Source organism: Pseudorasbora parva, chromosome 1, assembly GCF_024679245.1.
Source record: "Pseudorasbora parva isolate DD20220531a chromosome 1, ASM2467924v1, whole genome shotgun sequence".
Classification (NCBI taxonomy): Eukaryota; Metazoa; Chordata; class Actinopteri; order Cypriniformes; family Gobionidae; genus Pseudorasbora; species Pseudorasbora parva.
This window is the reverse complement of record NC_090172.1, coordinates 37164886-37185685: the sequence shown is the minus strand read 5'-3', so window position 1 is coordinate 37185685 and position 20800 is coordinate 37164886. Positions and strand designations below refer to the sequence as shown.

At 39.0% G+C, this 20800-nt stretch overlaps 1 protein-coding gene across 6 annotated transcripts in view; it reads right to left on the bottom strand.

Annotated features, from left to right (window-relative positions):
• Nucleotides 1–20800, bottom strand: part of adcy7 (adenylate cyclase 7) — a 65294-nt gene that overhangs the window by 15317 nt on the left and 29177 nt on the right. For 4 of the 6 annotated variants that reach the window (XM_067439980.1, XM_067439975.1, XM_067439995.1 and 1 more), the window contains 20 exons: nt 18842–19353; nt 12640–12846; nt 12300–12482; nt 11921–12070; nt 10013–10170; nt 9134–9245; nt 8249–8376; nt 7933–8091; nt 7669–7801; nt 7386–7574; nt 5013–5053; nt 4761–4820; nt 3408–3488; nt 3220–3289; nt 2928–3025; nt 2568–2652; nt 2006–2143; nt 1698–1778; nt 1258–1436; nt 1–112 (listed from right to left, as the gene is read on the bottom strand). In XM_067439980.1, coding sequence (XP_067296081.1) covers nt 1–112; nt 1258–1436; nt 1698–1778; nt 2006–2143; nt 2568–2652; nt 2928–3025; nt 3220–3289; nt 3408–3488; nt 4761–4820; nt 5013–5053; nt 7386–7574; nt 7669–7801; nt 7933–8091; nt 8249–8376; nt 9134–9245; nt 10013–10170; nt 11921–12070; nt 12300–12482; nt 12640–12846; nt 18842–19006 — 2529 coding nt within the window. In that variant the 5' untranslated portion in view covers nt 19007–19353. The remainder of the gene's footprint in view (nt 113–1257; nt 1437–1697; nt 1779–2005; nt 2144–2567; nt 2653–2927; nt 3026–3219; nt 3290–3407; nt 3489–4760; nt 4821–5012; nt 5054–7385; nt 7575–7668; nt 7802–7932; nt 8092–8248; nt 8377–9133; nt 9246–10012; nt 10171–11920; nt 12071–12299; nt 12483–12639; nt 12847–18841; nt 19354–20800) is intronic. The other 2 variants (XM_067439999.1, XM_067440006.1) reach the window with 1 other exon arrangement.

The window sequence follows — 20800 nt, the reverse complement described above, 5'->3', positions numbered from 1 at the left end:
CTGGCGGGATATGAGTAACATGGTAAAGAGGAAGAGTGTGATGTAGATGCAGCTCATGATTTGTGGGTGCTTCATAAGTCCTGCTTTGCACAGCAACGCATTGCCCTCCATACTACAACAGACAAACAACGGACATGGACATGATTATACTGGAGATGTTTATTGATGTTACCAATTATTATTTTCATGTTATGGGCGAATTATGGCCAATATTAAAAGTCTATACTATTTTGACTAAATAAATAACAATTGTATAAAACAATTTAATAAAATCTAAAAATCTATTGATTTAAATGTGCAATATGAAAAAAAACTTTAGAGAAAAAGATTACATTTAACAGTCTTCAAATATTAATAGAATAACTTTAAAGGGTTAGTTTACCCAAAAATTTAAATTCTGTCAATAGTTACTTACTCTAATGTCGTTTGCCACCCGTAAGACCTCTGTTCATCTTTGGAACACAGTTTAAGATATTTTATATTTAGTCAGAGAGCTTTCTTTTCCTCCATTGAGTGTATGCACACTATACTGTCCATGTCCAGAAAGCTAATAAAAACATTATCAAAGTAGTCCATATGTGACATCAGTTGGTTAATTAGACTCTCTTGAAGCATCGAAAATAAAGTTTGTTCCCAAAAAAACAAAAACTTGTTTTTGAGTTTATTCAGCATTGTCTTCTCTCCAGTGCTTGTTTTCAATCCGCAAACAAAGATTCAAAATGTTATGAATCAGTGTATTGATTCATAATTGTTTTAATCTTTATTTGAGGTTTGAAAACAAATGCAGAAGAGAAGACAATGCTCAATAAAGTCGTAGTTTTTGTTATTTTTGGACCAAAATGTAGTTTTGACGCTTCAAGAGATTTTAATTAACCAACTGATGTCACATATGGACTACTTTGATGATGTTTTTATTAGCTTTCTGGACATGGATAGTATACCGTACATACATTAAATGGATGAAAGAGAAAGCTCTCTGACTCTGACTAAATATAAAATATCTTAAACTGTGTTCCGAAGATGAACGGAGGTCTTGCGGGTGTGGAACAACATTAGGGTGAGTCATTAATGACATCAATTTCACTTTTGTGTGAACTAACCCTTGAAGTTAGTGTTAGATGAAGGCAACGCTAATCAAAATGTAAAAACGGGAAATATGAGCATCTACAATTAAATATTAAATAAATAATGAAAATTATATGTAAATCAACTAAGTATAAATATAAGACACATGCATGTGTATTTGTGAGAGTGTACCAGCTGTAGTTGCCGTAGAGCAGGCATCTGTAGCTGGTGAAGAGATTTTCCTGGGAGTAGAAGATGACGATGTAGGAAATAGTAGAGACGATGAAGAGGAAGGCCATCTTTAGCTCCCAACTCACCCTCAAAAACACGCCACAGGCGATCAACGCCAATATACAATTATATACAGAGTACTGGAAAGACAAACCATACAGAAACTAAATGAGCCATTTTTTAATTGCTTTCTTTTTTTGGCAACAAGACTAATCTAATATCAGGGCTATGACACATCCTCATTTATAAAGATGATAAATTAGTAAATTAAATAATTTGTTAGCGTTATGGTGTGGGTTTGGGTTAGTTTGTTTCTATTTATAATTAGCTGTACATAAAACTAACCAAAGTTTAGGCTATGTCTTTATTTAGATATCTAAATAAATGTGCGCGCTACTCACAGGCAAATACGGAAGGTCATCTTTACCAGAATCAGGAATCCTGCTGTTGTTGACACATAAATTCTCCGGGTTTTTAAAATACTGTGGAGTGAAAGACAGTTTGACAGGGAAAAATGTTAATAGATGAAACTACTTTTGTAGTGCTTTAGTGAACACATATACCAACAATATTGTCTGAGGACCTAAGCATAAAAAAGTGTAATTTCGGTTGTCTGGTAATATATTTTATTGTGTCACACTGCATTAGACACTGAGTTAAGTAATGTCTGTATGACCTATATTGCAGTGACAGAGAGACAGAGCATTACCAAGTTGAACATGGCGATGATGACTATGACTGCGGTGGCCAGAGTTGCCAATGGGAGACGCAGAAAAGGTTTCTTAACCACTGCTTCTGAAAGAGCCGAGAGCCACGTACATGACTTCAGCTTCTCTGGAAACATCCTCTGAGCAAGAAAAAGAAGGAAAAACAGCTGTTAAAAGAGAAAGAAATCTGGATTTGACCTGGGCAAACGCTCAAGGTTCCTGAAGCCAAAGTGTGCCGGAAAAAGCAACAGTGTATTTGAATGGAGCAGAGAGGACACTGGGAGGAACACTGTGCATGTATTTAAGTTTGTGACACTGTAGCAAATGTCAGTCTGTTTTTAGTTATTTCACATTCCAATATAAGTCAGTGCCAACAACGGACACAGCATATGACATTATCCACATTAGAGCACTGTATACAGAAAGAGAGGAACTGCATGCTCCAGCATCTATAAAACCACAGGGGGTGGACCTTTATTGTCCTAGGCACACAAAAATACCCCAGAAACCATCAGGCCAGCTGAATGTGTGTGCAGAGGCAAAAGAAAGCATTGGTGGTCTAACCTGTATATGACCCGCAAAACAGATGCACAGAATCAAAAGCAGAAAACACCCCAATACCGCAAACGCCAGCCCCAGCTCTTTATGCCTGCCAGAGAGAGAGAGAGAGAGAGAGAGAGAGAGAGAGAGAGAGAGAGAGAGAGAGAGAGAGAGAGAGAGAGAGAGAGAGAGAGAGAGAGAGAGAGAGAGAGAGAGAGAGAGAGAGAGAGAGAGAGAGAGAGAGAGAGAGAGAGAGAGAGAGAGAGAGAGAGAGAGAGAGAGAGAGAGTTATACACTCTCAGGGCAAACGACATGAAGAAACGTTCAGCATCAAAGTGTTAAACTCAGTTTTTCTATGGGTTTGCTTGTGTTCGTGTCACTTACTGCTTGGTAACAAACATCTGGATGATGAAGATGCACATAAAGATGAATGTGGCACAACCGATGTAATATTTAAAGTTTGGCATTTCTATAGTCCTGTACTGAGAGAACCACACACAGACACACACACACACACACACACATGCACTTTAATATTACTTTGTTTTTGTTTTTCTTAATTTCATACATAGAGTCTAATTCCACAGTCTAAATAAATAAATAACTGCTTGTCTGTCTGTCTAACATATGCATCCCAGAAGTTACATTTAGGGGAAGCCATCTGTAAAACACTAACCTGCTTTTCCAGATCTCGTTTTGTAAACCACAGCGTGAGGCCGGAGATCTCTTCAGACTTCACCCACTGCCTGCACGCACATAAAATCTTTTCACTTGTTTTCATACACGCTAAATGTTGCAACTTTAACCAAATTGGATCTTATTCAATCTAAAATGATTGAATGTGCTTGTTTATGTAGAACTAACTTGCTGGAGCTCAGATCATTAATCGTGGTGGTCATCTTGTCATGAAGCTCTTCATCAAACTTAGACTTCTGTGATTTATTCCTACAAGGACAGGAGACGCAGATCACAGAGATAAAAACACAAAAACCACACATGTCTAAATGTGCATGGGCATTGTGGGACAGGAAAGATGTTTAAAGCTGTTGTCATGCTGTTACTGAGTTATATTTGACTGCAGCCAGTGCAGTGGAAGCTTGGGTGAATATTTGTGAAGTTTGTATTAATAAATGACTTGACTAGTTTTGTAGTTAAGTAGTTAACTATTTTGTGTAAGGGATCTAAATATTCCCTACGCTATGGGGACCAAATGTCGCCAAAAGGATAACCAGTACATTTTGACCTTATAGGGACATTTGTTTAATCCTCATGTGAAAAACAGGCATAAATAATGCTAAATGAAGTGTTTTGTGTGATAGGTAGGTTTAGGGGTAAGGTTAGTCGTGGGAGATAGAATATACAGTCTGTACAGTATTACAATCATCATCATGTGTGTGTGTGTGTGTGTGTGTGTGTGTGTGTGTGTGTGTGTGTGTGTGTGTGTGTGTGTGTGTGTGTATGTATGTGTGTGTGTGAGCCTGTTTATGTGGTTTATGAGGACACAAATTTGTATAACTACATGGGTATTACACTTGTATTACACTATAAATGTGGTTTATGAGGACATATCAAATGTCCTCATAATTCAAATGGCCTTAAAAACATACTAAATTATGTTTTTTTGAGAAAGTAAAAATGCAAAATGTTTCCTGTGACGGGTAGGTTTAGGGGCAGGGGCATTATAAGGGGATAGAAAATACGGTTTGTACAGTATAAAAACCATTACGCCTATGGAGAGTCCCTGTAAACCACATAGACCAACGTGTGTGTGTGTGTGTGTGTGTGTGAGAGAGAGAGAGAGAGAGAGAGAGAGAGAGAGAGAGAGAGAGAGAGAGAGAGAGAGAGAGAGAGAGAGAGAGAGAGAGAGAGAGAGAGAGAGAGAGAGAGAGAGAGAGAGAGAGAGAGAGAGAGAGCTGTGGCAGGCCCTGTGTTAGTTTAAACCCTGACAGAGAGTCCCCTTGCAATGTGCCTCAAAACGGCTCAGAAAGGAAAATGCTGTTTCCTTTCTGTCTCTTTGCAAGCAGCAACACGTGCTTGTCTAAGCCAAAAAAGCACTGTGGGCTGAAAATAAACCATAGATGTACTGAGGGAGTGCAGCTATGGTCATGCTATTGCTAACCATATGACCAGTTAGCAGTGGATCATTGAGCGTTTGCTTTGTTAGTGTTGAAACTATGGGCCTCATAGAGCTGGCTAAGCCATTATGGCTCCACTCACTTATATGTGCTCAAGGGAGGGACAGGTAAAGAGAAGGGCTCCTCAACAGACTCATCAAAGCTGTCAGAGAGCAACAGTGAGAAAGACAACTTTAACACTGCTGCTTTAGTCAGTAAGACAAAACTAAAATCAAGACATACTATAGGGCACATTTATAAAAAGCTTTTAAATAGACCTTATGCCATAGACCTTGTTTGTTTCCAACTAAGATACACAAATGACAAACCAACAGATGAGACAAACACCACTCACCTCTCTGTAATTTTGGTCGGTACTGATCTAAGAGGGATGTCCTAAAAAGAGAGAAACAAACGTGAGCATCTGCTTTGCATCTCTGTGTGTGTAAATAATGAAAGAACTGACCTCACAACACCATTTACTGAACCATGGCCACCTCATGTGATTCGCGGCTTCATTGCAAAGTTTAACCATCATAGAGTGCTCATTCAAATTTTTTGACTTGCCAATTTACACATTCAAGTGATTTTAAACCATTCTGGCACAAAATGAGGGGAAAGAGAACTTGCACGCTGTTTCAGTATCTGTATGCACACACACACACACACACACACACACACACACACACACACACACACTCACTCACACTCACACTCTCTCTCTATCACACACGCACAAACACACACACACACAACATAAACAGTTTAGAAAGAAATCGAATGTGTATCATTATATTGGATCCATGCATTCAGTGAACACTATGCAGTGTTTAATTATTACATTTCTGTACCTGAATACTACTGTTAGACCTTATTTTATAAGATTTTTAACTAACTGTTCACTTTGTCTTTAATAATGTTAAAACTTTTTGCTGATCAGAAAAATTATCAAATTCGTGATCCAATTCAAAATATGATGAGAGTCAACTCGCTATGTACTGCATCTGATGAATCTAGAATAATTAGCTAATTACTATATATTTTATAATCATGGAAAAAAAACTTTTTGTTTAGATTGTGTTGCACTGAATATCAGTGGCTTGAGTCCCTGCCCCCTCGTGAATGAAAGTGAAAGTTTCCCTTTTCGAGCGAACCACAGTGCCCTCGTGAACGCTATTTCCACCGTGCACCGAGCGCAATTTCCACCAAGGGGGGCCCATCCCCCCCACTAAGGCTACTTTAGGGGGTCCATAGACCGTGAACAGCATGTGTAATACTTATTTGTTTTCGTTGTTTTGACCGAGTAACATTAACTATGTAACAATAAATAAGCAACCACAATAGTAGATAGCAGTGAACAATTCTCAACTGATATTCCATGGCAAAAACTACAGGCCTGGCCTAATAATATAAATTTAAAACATTACTGAATACAAGTGAACAGTTAGTTAGTGAGTCAAGCTCAGTGGGTTATTTTTTTATTTTATTTTGTTCTTTGATTCACTTTAATGATAGACTGAAGGATGTAGGCTAAAGGCTAAGCTATTGTGGTCACTTTAAGACCAATGGACAATATTGAATCTTATACCAGACACGCATCCAATTTCATTTCACAAGGGGAAATTTTTGCCCGAGCTCCGATTGCCCCCCTATAACAGGCAAAATTAAATGAATACAAGAATAAATGAATGAGTCATTTATATAGCGCTTTCATATGTACTACTGTACACCCAAAGCTCTTTACACTCATGTCAGGGATCTCTCCTCAACCCCCACTAGTGTGGTGTACAAAATTGTACAAAAGGAGCAGGGGAGGAGGAGGGATGCTTCAGGAACTAAAAAGAGGAAGAGGTAAGCTGCTGGTTTTATACCTTGGTATTAATTGAAAGATTAGATGGGCGTACTCCTCCCGAAATTACGTTTAATAACTTCACTTGTCAACTGCTTACACTCGGTTAATACATAGCGACTGTGTTTACTATGATACTTGATATTTTTTGGCATAGATTTATGTCCGTTCAAGCACAAGACGCGCTCTCTGTGTTCGCGCTATTGATGAGGCGCCACATGCCACGCACCAGACATGTCGCATTCTCATGTTTAAGGGGGCAATGCAAAACAGTGAATCTAGTCAACATAACATACAGGTCAAAAAGTTCACTTCAAGAATGTAAAAAGTGGCATCAATGTGCTTTGCTGTAAGAACTGCACAAACAGAAACAAAAAAGCGCAATCTATATTAGCTATCTTTTCATAAACACAGACTTTGCACAGAAAGAAAAATAATGAAAAATGTCTCCCACACTCTTCCAGCCTAGTGTGAAGTCATTGTACATTAAAAATGTTTTGAGACAAATGGCGTTTAATGGAAAACCATGTGAATGGCGCTACAAGATTTTGAACAACTCTGCGCTTGTGCGCGACCCCCATCTGTTTGATAACTAATGTTAAAATGATCTTAATATTCAATGTTAATAGCATGAACAATATGCAGTGCCGCTGCATGTCAATATAGTGCCACCCTGGACACCCCTCTGGGGTGATACGATGTGTCAACAGTCGCGTCCGGTGTAGAAACTGTGTATTTTTGGCGGACAAACTGGAGAATAACAATAAAGCTTATCAGTTCAGCTGTTTGATTGGCTGTTCGGGCTGTCAGTCATTTATCTGTTGTGAGGTCAATTCTTTTTTTTGAGGGATCTATTCCTTTAACATCTGTATCTCTGACCTTGGAGCGACCCTTTCCATTGACCATAGCATCTGTGCAGAATTCCTCTCGGCTCTGAAGATGGGCAAATGGTTTGACGGCCCCCCATGACTCCAGGAAGCGTGTCATACGCACAGATGCTCTCATCTTCAAACCGTCACTCACACGAGGCTTAGTGACACCGGGAGCCATCAGTGATGTATCTTTTGACTGAACACACAAACAACACACCAACATATTCAGATTCATACAGTGACATATATATGGCAAGCACACACTGCTATGTTTGAGTTAGAGTTTCTACCCGTGGGTCTATGACCAAATAAGTCTTGATGTTGAGCTCTTTAAGATAAGGGTCTCTCAATTGACCACTCCCCTCCTCCACCTCATATGCTTTGTTCAAGTGCTTCAGAGTCGCCTCTGTGATGTGAACTCGTCTGACAGAGAAATAATAAAAGTCATCACTTATGAAGAAGGCATGAGGTATGACTTTATGATACAGACAGTACTCTGTGTGCAAGTTAAACAATTATCATTTGACTGATGAGAGTGATTTTGTTGTTCATACCCTGGTAATCCACCTGACTCCATATGATTGGCTAAGGTGACATCATGTGACCACACATCAAACTGCCACTTCCGTAAGCCAATCACACCACAGAGGACGTTTCCAGAGTGCACACCTACTCGCATGTTTATATCCACACCTGTTGCCTCACGAACCTGCCTGCAAGTGATGATTAAAAAAAGAATCAGCCATTCATCTGCACATATCTTGGCCACTATGGCCAGTGCTAGAAAAAAAAACACAATAAGGAGAAAAGCTGTGCTAATACTGATGTGAATTAATATTTCACATGTCATATAAACATATATAGACTTACTTGATGGCTTCGCACATGTCCAGGCCCATTTTAACACAGTTTTTGGCATGATTCGGCAGGGAAACAGGAAGGCCAGACACACAGTAATAACAGTCACCAAGAATTTTTATTCTCATGCACTCATTCTCCTAAAGGGAAACAAACACAAGGACAACTAAACTGTACTATTCAGAGCAAAAGTACCAATTTATCAATGAAATGTTTGTTTAGGAAACAAATAATAATCAGATTTAATTATATTAAATTATATCATGTTATATTCCGTAGACACAATTATATACAATGCCAATCAAACATTTATTTGAAATTAATAATTGTATTTGGTAAGAATGCATTAAGTTGATCAAAAGTAAACAGTAAAGAAAGACATTTATGTCTTTATGTCTCAAAGGATTTCTCTTTTTTTATGCTGTTCTTTTGTACTTTCTGTTCAAAGAATACTAAAAAAAATAATGTATAAGTTTTTACAAAAAATATTAAGCAGCTAAAACTGTTTTCAGCACTGATAATAATAATAATAATAAATGTTTCTTGAGCACCAAATCAGCATATTAGAATGATTTCTGAAGGATCATGTGACTGTAACACTGATGGTGAAAATTCTGCGTTGCCAATACAGGAATAAAGGAATTAAAATACATTTTAAAGCATATTCAGATAGAAAACACTTATTTTAAATCAAGTAATATTTCACAGTATTACAGTTTTACTGTATTTTTGATCAAATAAATGCAGAAATTCTATTCTATTCTATTCTATTCTATTCTATTCTATTCTATTCTATTCTATTCTATTCTATTCTATTCTATTCTACTCTACTCTACTCTACTCTACTCTACTCTATTCTATTACTATACACATTCAATCATATTTAATCATACTTACTTTTGCAATCTGGTCAAATTTCCCAAAAAGTTCATTCAGCATGATCACAAGCTCCTTAGGAGAACAGTCACTAGCCAGACGTGTGAAACCCACAATGTCAGCATATAGGATGCTAGTAGAAACAAGGGGAAGACAAAAAGAGACTATGTTATGTGTTTTAGTAGTTAATTTTGGAACTAAAACATGAAAAGTGTGCTTGCTAATGAGTTTGAATCTCAGGTCATGTCAAATAAGACTAGGAGTTGATATGACTTGTGCCGAGACCTTTTTAATAAGGAGCCGCAGCAGCTCTTTGCCAGCTGTCTGAACGCACAGGAAAGAATAAAAACTTCATAACATGGCTCATGGAAATTAACATTTAAGACCCAGCTGTTCTCAATGCTACTACAAGACCAATCACACACACACACACACACACACACTCACACAATCCATGTCATCACACTCCTAATGAACAAGTTCAAAAAGAGAGCAGACCCCATAAATCCTGGCAGGTGAACAACTCTCTTTTGTTTGCTCACACGCACAGGTGAGTGAAACTGTGTTTTATCTGAGCAGCTGTAAGTCGTCTATCTAAAAATAAATGGCTGCCTGAGAACCAAGCATTGTGAACATGGACAAAAACCTATTAATAGATGCACCCTACCCCCATCTCAACTCTTGAGGTTGATGGGAAATAAAACTAATTAAATGAGTGGCCTCATGATGAGCACTCTGAGAGTTAGGACTAACAGACTGACCATTCATTCACTATCAGGACTTGATTAATAAGGAATGGCAAAATTGGAAAATGGACAACAGAACAATGCACAAATGGCTCTTGTATGAATTGTGTGACGGCATTTATGACTAAATGTGCATGTGCACATGATGTGCTACCTGACATTCTCATGTCTCTTCACGTAGAGACTGTGGAAGTTGTTGTCCCGGACCATACGCTGCTGTTCCTCTTTATCTTTACACTTGCAGCGCTCCATTATGGCCAACTTCATCTTCATGGAGATGTACACTGGAAGGACTGACTGTAAAAGGTTTTCCTATTGCACAAACACACATACACTCATTTAAAAGATATTGCCTGTAATAAATCATACATTGAATTTACTGTAAAAGTTGGTTTGCAAATTGAACATATGAATCCGTAACTACAGTAATATTATTTCTATCTGTAATCTCAAGTGTCCTAATCTATAACAGTTTTCTCTGTTGTTTAAGAGTAATCAATTAAGTGTCACCAGCTAAGATCTGGACTATGGGAAGGTAATGGGAAACAAACAGATTACACAGAATCGTTTAGAAGAAGAAAGCATTGTCTTCACTGTGTCTTGTAAGGACACTATTGCCGTGTGTGTGTGTGAATGTAGTCTTTAGGATCCACCATTAGGACATTGTTTCTGAGCTTTACTATAATGTCCATGTATTGTCAGGGAGGTTAACAGCCTGCCATTAAACTCTACCCTGCTTTTTAGTGTTCTCTTTATGTGATGTCACTTCCTCAACAACAGTCATAACAAACTGAGAAACAGCAATTCCTTTGTTTGTAAAAGGGCACAAGAAGTTTAATTAGGAACAGGATAAACGTATACCTCCTTGATTCAATTTTCATTGTATAATATAACCTTCAGCTGTCAAATGTGAAGATGAATGAAGCATTAAAGGGTAAGTTCACCCAAAAAGGAGAATTCTGTCATTAGCCCTCATGGTATTCCAAACCTCTAAGACATTCATTCATCTTTGGAAAACAAATAAAGATATTTTTGATAAAATCTGAGAGATTACTGTTTCTTCTTTGACAGTCTACACAACACTTGACACAAAGTTCATAAAGAGATCCTAAAACTGATCCATTGATGAAGTGAGAAGTTTAGTCCAAATGTTCCAAAGATATACGACCGCTTTATATGATGAACAGATTCGAGTTAGGCTTTTATTTAGATACCCTAGTGAAAAAAACAGCATACTGGTTAGGTATGTTTTGAAGCATGGCATGTGGTTTGAGCTGGTTTAAGATGGTTCTTAGCTGGTCATGAGCTGGTTTAAGCTAGTTCCGTGCTGGTCCTGATGAAGGTTTGTAAATAAAAGAGTACATTCAATCTGTTCATCATATAAAGCAATCGAGTCTCCTCAGAAAATTTGGACTAAACCGCTCAATTCGTTTGGATCAGTTTTACGGTCTCTTTATGAACTTTTAAAAGCATCAAAATGTGCTTCAAAGCATCAAGTCTTGCGAGTTTGGAATGACATAAAGAAGGTAAATAAATGATGACAGAATTGTAATTTTTGGATGAACTACCCATTCCTATAGTGTGCGTGACCTGTAAATTTCATCCTCAGGTTAGTACGCCCATTCTTTACATACTTTACACATACTCTGTACGCTCAATTCACACAAGTGGCTTGACTTGTTTGCACTTTTTTTGATTCACAAGTAAACAGATAATATGGAACAACAAACAAAAAAGTACTGGACATGGCAATAACAACAGACGCAAATGCTGATGAGCACATGTATGATGGGCTTAATAAGAGATACCTGCAACTCTGTTTTAAAGAAGTACAAAGACATTTCTATTGCTCATAACTTCTGGAGAGAAATAGCGCAAACTGTACAAAGATTACATTTTCTAGCAAGCACATGTTGACGTTTGATGCGCTTACAGAGCAGACAATAGAAAACTAGACATAAATTGCAAGATTTCATGGGCAATGTGTATCTGATGTATATTTTTTCTTCTATGTGTTTGCCTTGACTGTGTCTGTCATGTTAAAGTGAAGTTGTATGAGCACCTGCTGTCTTTTCTCAATCTCCAGTTTCATGCGAATGCCGAGGAAGCCAAGAGTATCCTGAAATGTCTGCCTGAGAGCTTTCTCCATCAGAACCTTATGAAAAGCCCCAACCATACTTCCACAAACAAACACCACAGTATTTGACATCAACTAGAGAGAGAGAGAGAGAGAGAGAGAGAGAGAGAGAGAGAGAGAGAGAGAGAGAGAGAGAGAGAGGAGGAGGAGGGGGGGGCTGTGTTAGTTTAAACCCTGACAGAGAGTCCCCTTGCAATAACATTTTAACAATGAGGTGTTACATCCTTTTTAGCTTATTTACATACAGATTTGCTAAAAAAAACCTACTTTCCTTTACCAATCTCTAAAGTGGATTTCCACATACCTGAATGGTGATGAGGTGTCCGGGCTGTCCAGGGTGTTCAGGGTGGAACTTGTCCACTGTGAGGTGCACCAAAAGAACAATGATGTGAGACAGAGAGGAGATGATACTCAGAGCTACAGCATAGCTCATCTGAAATGGCAGCATTGTGTAGACTGTAATGATGATGAAGAGGAAGAAGGGCACCTGGAGATGAAGTTCAACATTAATTTAAGACTGACCAGTATTAAATTGCTGGCCATATGATTTAATGCATGACAGTGAACACATAAGAATGTTTCCTGCTAAGAAAAATACTCTTGTCATGTGAAGTCTCTGTAAAATATTAAAGCTAGTGTTTTACCTGATCCCATGGCTGTATTTCTATTCCTTTATCTGTGCTGAAAATAAAGGTGAAGCCCATTGTGAGGTGTGTGGCCCACACGGTGAGGCCAAGCAAATTTCTCCATCTCTGAGAGAGGGTCTCTGTGCACACTAATATAAACACAGCCAGGAACAAACAAAATGCTCCTCCCACAACTCCTACAAATACACCATGGTCCTGTGCATTCTGAAACACATACACAGAGAGAGCAAGGTGTTAAGGGCAAACACACATATCACATAAGACAGCTCATTCAAATGGTCAGGAAAAAGCAGTGTGTGTGTGTGTGTGTGTGTGTGTGTGTGTGTGTTTGAGGTGTGTACTTGTTTATACAGTTATGTACAGTGTAAAATCCATTACGCCTATATTATGCCTATGGAAAGTCCCCACAATTCACAAAAACACAACATGCGTGTGTGTGTGTGTGTGTGTGTGTGTGTGTGTGTGTGTGTGTGTGTGTGTGTGTGTGTGTGTGTGTGTGTTGCAGTGCATAAGCTTCCAAATAAATAAAGAAAACTGTTCAAAATAATTTGTTAATGCTGTCTCTAGAAAAAAAATACAACTTTGTGAATGTGTGTTTGTGTATGCAGTTTCTTTTCTAAACATTAGTTTCGCACATTAGTTGTCCTAAGGGACTATTGCTTCCTGCTCTGTTCCTTCTTTTAAGGAATCCCCTCCCCTAAAGGCAGAACAACACAAACATAATTTCACAGGAGCCAAAAATGATTCCAGAGCTAATACCCGTTTAAAACCAGACTCCATCTGAGTGAGCATTATTAGCTGCAACAAAATTACGACAAATGAGAAGGGGAAAAAAGTTTGTTTCAGTCCTCAAATTAGATTTTTGCACATTCCAGATAGGCTGTGCATTTGAGGAATAGGCAAAAATTTCAGTCTCTCGATGTGCAAAACTGATAGATACATACCCCAAGCGACTTACAGCTGTAATCGCAGCAAAAGGTGGCGCTACAAAGTATTAACTTAAGGGGGCCGAATAATTTTGCACGCCCAATTTTTCAGTTTTTGATTTGTTAAAAAAGATTGAAACATCCAATCAATTTCATTCCACTTCATGATTGTGTCCCACTTGTTGTTGATTCTTCACAAAAAATACAGTTTTATATCTTTTTGTTTGAAGCCTGAAATGTGGCAAAAGGTCGCAAAGTTCAAGGGGGCCAAATACTTTCGCAAGGCACTGTAAGTGAGTCATTTGATCATTCACTTAGCAGATTCATTCTAAAACACATATTCATTAAGTTAATTCTGTTATTGCTCTGTTTAGAATATAGACCTTATGCGGCAGAGAAACAACCCTGCAGCCATCTTTAGAATATTTGTTTAACTTTCTTTTTTTGCGGTAGCTCTGTATATTTCTATGGCATCACTGTCGAAGAGTAATTAGCTGGTGAAGTGGATTTACTTCTTGTAGAGTTAACAAAAGTTATTATGAGCATTGTAATGTTTGTGGATGTTATAACAAATGTCAGTAGACCAGGAAGATTTTAAAATGAGCAGGTTATTCATAAATATTTAAGATTTTACCATTATTTTCAGCAGCTAATCAATGTCTTACTAGGGCCTATAAAGGCACTGATTAGCTGTTTCTGGTGTGTTTGATTGGGGTTGGAGCTAAACTTGGCAGGACAGTGGCCCTCCAGGACCAAGTTTGGGGACCCCTGGTCTATACTGTTTTGAGATAAGTATTTGAACACCTGAGAAAATAAATGTTTATATTTGGTACAGTAGCCTTTGTTTGCAATTTCAGAGGTCAAACGTTTACTGTAGTTTTTCAACAGGTTTGCAAACACTGCAGGAGGGATTTTGGCCCACTCCTCCACACAGATGTTTTCTAGATCAGTCAGGTTTCTGGCCTGTCACAGAGAAACACAGAGTTTGAGCTCCCTCCAAATATTCTCTATTGGGTTTAGGTCTGAACCTAAGAGCCTAAGAGCCACTCCTTGGTTATCCTGGCTGTGTGCTTTGAGTCCTTGTCATGTTGTAAGACCCAGCTTCGACCCATCTTCAATGCTCTAACTGAGAGAAGGAGGTTGTTCCCCAAAATCTTGCAATGGCCCTTGTCATCTTCTCGTTAATACAGTGCAGTCGTCCTGTCCCATGTGCAGAAAAACACCCCCAAAGCATGATGCTACCACCCCCATGCTTCACAGTAGGGATGGTGTTCTTGTGATGGTACTCATCATTCTTCTTCCTCCAAACACGTTTAGTGGAATTATGACCAAAAAGTTATATTTTGGTCTCATCTGACCACATAACTTTCTCCCATGACTCCTCTGGATCATCCAAATGGTCATTAGCAAGCTTAAGACGGGCCAGGACATGTGCTTGTTTAATCAGGGGAACCTTCCGTACCATGCATGATTTCAAACCCTGACGTCTTAGTGTATTACCAACAGTAACCTTGGAAACGGTGGCCCCAGCTCTTTTCAGGTCATTGACCAGCTCCTTCTGTGTAGTTCTGGGCTGATTTCTCTCCTTTCTTAGGATCATTGAGTCCCCACGAGGTGAGATCTTGCATGGAGAGCTTCTTCCATTTTCTAATGATTGTTCCAACAGTGGACCTTTTTTCACCAAGCTGCTTGGCAATTTCCCCGTAGCCCTTTCCAGCCTTGTGTAGGTGTACAATTTTGTCTCTAGTGTCTTTGGACAGCTCTTTGGTCTTGGCCATGTTAGTAGTTGGATTTTTTTTCTTTATGCAGCTAACGACAGGTGCATCTAATTTTGGATAATAAATGGAGTGGAGGTGGACATTTTAAAGGCAGACTAACAGGTCTTTGAGGGTCAGAATTCAAGCTGATAGACAGGTGTTCAAATATTTGCAGCTGTATCATACAAATAAATAGTTTAAAAATCATACATTGTGATTATCTCACAATGGAAATGCACCTACAATGACAATTTCAGACCCCTCTATGATTTTCAAGTGGGAAAACTTGCAAAATAGCAGGGTGTTCAAATATATATATATATATATATATATATATATATATATATATATATATATATATATATATATATATATATATATATATTTGAGAGAGAGAGAGAGAGAGAGAGAGAGAGAGAGAGAGAGAGAGAGAGAGAGAGAGAGAGAGAGAGAGAGAGATAGTTGGATTATTAAAATGATTAAATGACACTATCAGACTACAAGTCACTACCTGTGTGGGCAAATCACAGCACCAGGTCGACCCAGCCACTTACCCACCCACCAATAGAAACACTCACCGCAGTGAGTCCTCCACTCATGTTCACCCATTTAAATCAACCACTCTGAATTACCACTGAGATACTTAACTTCCAAACAGAGCAGAAATAAATACCTCAGTCCACAAGCATACAGAAACTTGCACTCCTACACATGCCATCATCCTATGGGCTTTGTGAAGGTTCAAATAAATAGTAAAACAAAATACACACACACATGCCCACACACAGAAAGCAACACTGGTTGTAATTCTGTTCCTCCCACGACCGGTTGGTATAGAGAGAGGAGGTTACAAAGTTCGAACAGATGGTATAGTGCTTCTCTGCTAAAGAGATGAACAACAACGGTGCAAAAGATGCATTCATGGCCCCTCTTCACAATCAGCGGACTCCAGAGAAAGTTTATGTGATAATGTGCCAAAGGAACCAGAGAGAGAGACTATCACACAATGTGCTACATATTCGCCAAGAAAAAAGCAATTCTGATGGACTTGACATAAACTGCCAATTTTTACAATTAAAGCACCGTCAAGAACAATGCTAGTTCAAATCAGCATTGTGATCATCAGGCCTCAGATTACGCAACTACAGAGGATCATCACCTCAGTCGTCGCAGGATTATGTATGAGAGGCTGCTTCAATCATAAGATTGACAAGGTCAAATCTTATCCTGAAACCAGAGCAATGTATGATGAATACTGACTTTACTGTGACATTCCTACTTTTTTGTGAGTGGGCATTTGACTTTAGAGCAGAGGTCTCCTAGCCTGACAAGCCAGACCCACATCAAGATGTTTGGTCTGGAAAACTCACCATTGACAGGGCTCAATCCGAGGGGTGGGATAAACGGTTGTCATTCAAACTCTCTCTGCACACAATAGGATAGCGCTACAACCAACCAGAGCAATGTGAAGTGGAGCTAGTTGACAGATTAAACTTTCGCAAATCCGGTCGGCTAAACTCCGAACACATCTTCCCTTCTTAAGAATGACTTCAGTGCCGTTCTTTGTTCTTTTCTCAGAGAAAAGCTTAACTCCAAGTCCTCCAGAGTTGCAGTCGAAGCTGATTTGACCACCGTTCGCCAACTTCTGTGTTTACTAGTATAGTGTATAGACAGTAAAAGCCGCAAGCACAACTCGACCGTCGTTATGTTAAGCCCCACCCACCGACTCTATACACGATGTGATTGGCCCGACCAGAGTTTGGTTTTTACATCTCAGACGTGTATTGAGAGTTGCTAGACGATACTCGCGGCAGATTAGATTTGCTGCCGCTAGGGTGCGTCTAGATTTCTAGGTTAGAAGTCTCCAACAGGGTCCGACCTAGGGGGGAGCTAGGGGGAGCTCGGCTCCCCTAAATAAGACATGGGCTCCCCTGAAAACGTGATTTGTGAAATTAAAAAAAATATTGACAGTGTGTTATTTTGAAGTGCAATTTCAGTTTTGTGTAATGATCATTGTGGATTACTATGTGTAAAATTGCAAAAATATAATTAATTTATGCATGACGGCGATTTAAATCTAATTCACTTCAATAAATACTATACATGCAATTCTTGTCATGACCATCAAGGTGTGGTGGCGCTGCGGTGCAAATTCCACTAATTTTTAGTAGCCTACATGTTAACGCAAAGATTGGTAGAAAAAAAATATAAAAGAATATCCATTTCTTGATCTTGGATTTCTGAACGAACAGCAAAGGAAGCTGACCCCAGGCCTTTGTAGTCGATTCTGTGTTAAGTTAAGACATGTTATTCCCAATTATGTGTTGTGGCTGGGTTGATATAGGTCTGCGTGACTATCGATGTCTTAAACGGAGTTTGAACGGAGGAATTATGGTATTCTTCTGCACCCTGACGAGTAACTTTAACCATTGTTCAAGTCAACTCAAAGACAGCCGGATGCTTTGTTTATAGACTATTTGTGGGTGGCTAGGTCTAATTATAGTTGGGAAATGATCCTTTTGGGACTTTTTGCAAACAATATTTTCATTAATTTGTATTTGTAAGTATATTATTAGTCCTGAGATTCTTCGCATTAGAGAATAAATACATAGATGTTATGTAAACTGTGTCAAGGGTTTTAGGATCTAATCCGCTCTCATATATATTTTTTCTTCTTCATTAAAATTCATTGTTCATCAATGTATATTGTATATTAAGAGTAGGGACAGATTTGTGAGCAATTTGTTTTGTGATTTCCCCGGAAAGAATAAAGTCTCTTTTAGCAATGACATTAAGCAAGAGAAACAAAGAAACGTGCACTGGACTGCATTTATATAGCGCTTTTAACAGACCCATGGCCATCCAAACCGCTTTACATCTTGCCTCACATTCACTCACTCACACACCAACGGCAGTGTCAGCCATGCAAGGCATCATCCAGCTCATTGGGAGCAGCTGGGGTTAGCTGTCTTGCTCATTGCTCACCTCGAACCAGGGCTCGAACCACCAACCTTCCGGTTTGTAGACAATCTACATGAACCACTGAGCCACTGCCACCCCAATTGTGGATTGTGCACATCTGTGTGTGTGTGTGAAGACTGTGTGTACAAGCCAATGGAGAATGTTAACCCGCCTGCTTTAATTTGATTCGCCAATCTCTCAATCATTTTGACATTGACGAGCGCCATTAGACCGGAGGCAAACCAGACTAAAATGTAACTTTTAAACCTTTTTGACATCCTAACATACAGAGCGCTGCGTAATGAAGTGCAGCAGAGCAGTACACTTCCTTCTTTTGAGGCATGCAGGGCTACCATCCTGGAGAGTTTAGCTCCAACCCTAATCAAACACACCTGATCCAGCTGATCATGGTGTAACAGGTAAGTGTGTTGAAGCATGATTGGAACCGAAGTCTGCAGGAAGCTAGCGCTTCAGGAGCGGGGTTGGCTACCCCTGCTTTAGAGCATGTAAGCGTGTATACTGTATGAGTGCGTTTGCATGAATGTGGCATCTCACCAGTTTCAGGCTGAAGAAGAGCACTAGCAGTGTGGCACATGTGAGCATGCTCAGTCCCAGCAACAGAACGAACGGCTGGTATTGGCTAATGCCAGAAAATTTCCTATACAGTGCTTCTTGTTTCACCTCCTGCTCGTTCAGCAAGTACTTCCCTTTTGCTGGCATTCTGACCAACGACAGTGTGGCGGCTGATTGATACTGGCCTATCAGAGCAGAGCGATCAGATGCCAGAGAAACACAACTCCTCCCCTCCAGCGGAGTGTGGCTATGCTGAAATTCCCATAGAAACCACGTGAGAGTGTGTGGGAGGTCATTCCAGTGTAGAACACTTCAGCTCTACCCTCCACAGCACCATTCTGTGCATGTCCTTTATGATCCTTCTTTTTGTACTTTTCTCGTCACTCTAGTGTCTCCTGGTCCTGTTGGACAGAGCTTCAGGGTACCACGGTGTGTGTAAGTTGGATGAAAGGCGATGCAATGAAATTATGGATTCTTCCAAAATCCAAAAAATCCTGTCACACACAGAAAAGAGAGAGAGAGAGAGGTATTAGTTAAATGTGCTACAATTACTAATATGACACTTACTATAGTCATTCCGACACAACATTGAGAGATTAAGGAGCTTTTATTTTGACTCAAACTTGGGTTGGGTTTCAAAAGCTGTTGAATCATGAATCAAGTTTAGAGAGCACATTTTCAGGTCAACTCCTTAGATCTCTATAAACACTGCTCTTTTCAGTCATTCCCACATTGGCTGCTCCCTGCGCCTGTATAAAGGCTTTTGGGTAGAGTTCAACATTTGTGTGGATTCAGTTCTCTCTTCATTACTGAGACTAATGCTGATGGCTGCTCTCCTTGGCATCCTCAGCCAAATCCCAGCTACACTCTGGCTGAGACGAGTAGAGCTTTACAAAGAAAAACCTGAGTGAACACTGGACACAGATCATGTGAACTCTGTCCTCCATGCAGGCAGTTTTTAATGGTCTTACTATGAAGCCCACTTTGATAGTGCAAACATGCAGAACCTCTTGACATGTTCTTCCATTAACAAAAGACATGTGGTTTTTAATTGGTACACAATTTTATGCTGACAATTAAAAATGAATATCTTAACATTAAAAGAGACACTTCAGTTTCAAAGACACTTTTTTCTGAGTGGGTTATTCTGTGCACTCTGAAAAAGAGATGCTGAAGGCACAAAAAATACATACATACACTACATTTGTTTTAAAGTAATAAAACTTTTATTCAGCAAGTTTAAATTAAACTAATAAAAAAGACAGTTAAACGATGTGTACAAAAGATGTGTATAATGTTACAAAAGATTTCCATTTTAAATAATTGCTATTTTGTGTTTCCTTTCTATAAATTAATGAATCCTAAGAAAATAAATGGCATTTCACATTCCATAAAAATATGTTTTCAACAAAAAAAGAAAGAAATAATAGGAAATGTATCTTCAGCAGCAAATCAACAAATCAACAAAAGTATAATTTCTGAAGGATCATGTGACACTAAATACTGGAATAGTGGCAGTTGAAAAGTCAGCTTTGCCTTCGCATGGATAGATTGTATTTTAAAATATAAAACAGTTATTTTAAATTGTATTAATGTTTCACAATATATTTTCACAAACAAACCTTTGTGAAAATAAGAGGCTATAGTATGGTGTAAAAATCTAGATACACTGGTTACCCTCCCTAATTGACAATTTGGTTGATGGACAACTAGTTGATTAGTTTATCGTCGTCGTCATCATAACCCATCCCCGATCTGAATGTGGCGGAAAGCAGTCTGTACCACATCCTTATTCAGGTGGAGGAAACAGTCCACGGAAGATGAAGAGCCACTGTAAATAAGCTGCATCCAAAGGTCATGATTTCTCATTGCAGGTTATTATTGTTTGAGGAGGGCAACCAAATGGTCATGGAAGTGTAAGCAACAGCTTCACATCTGAAT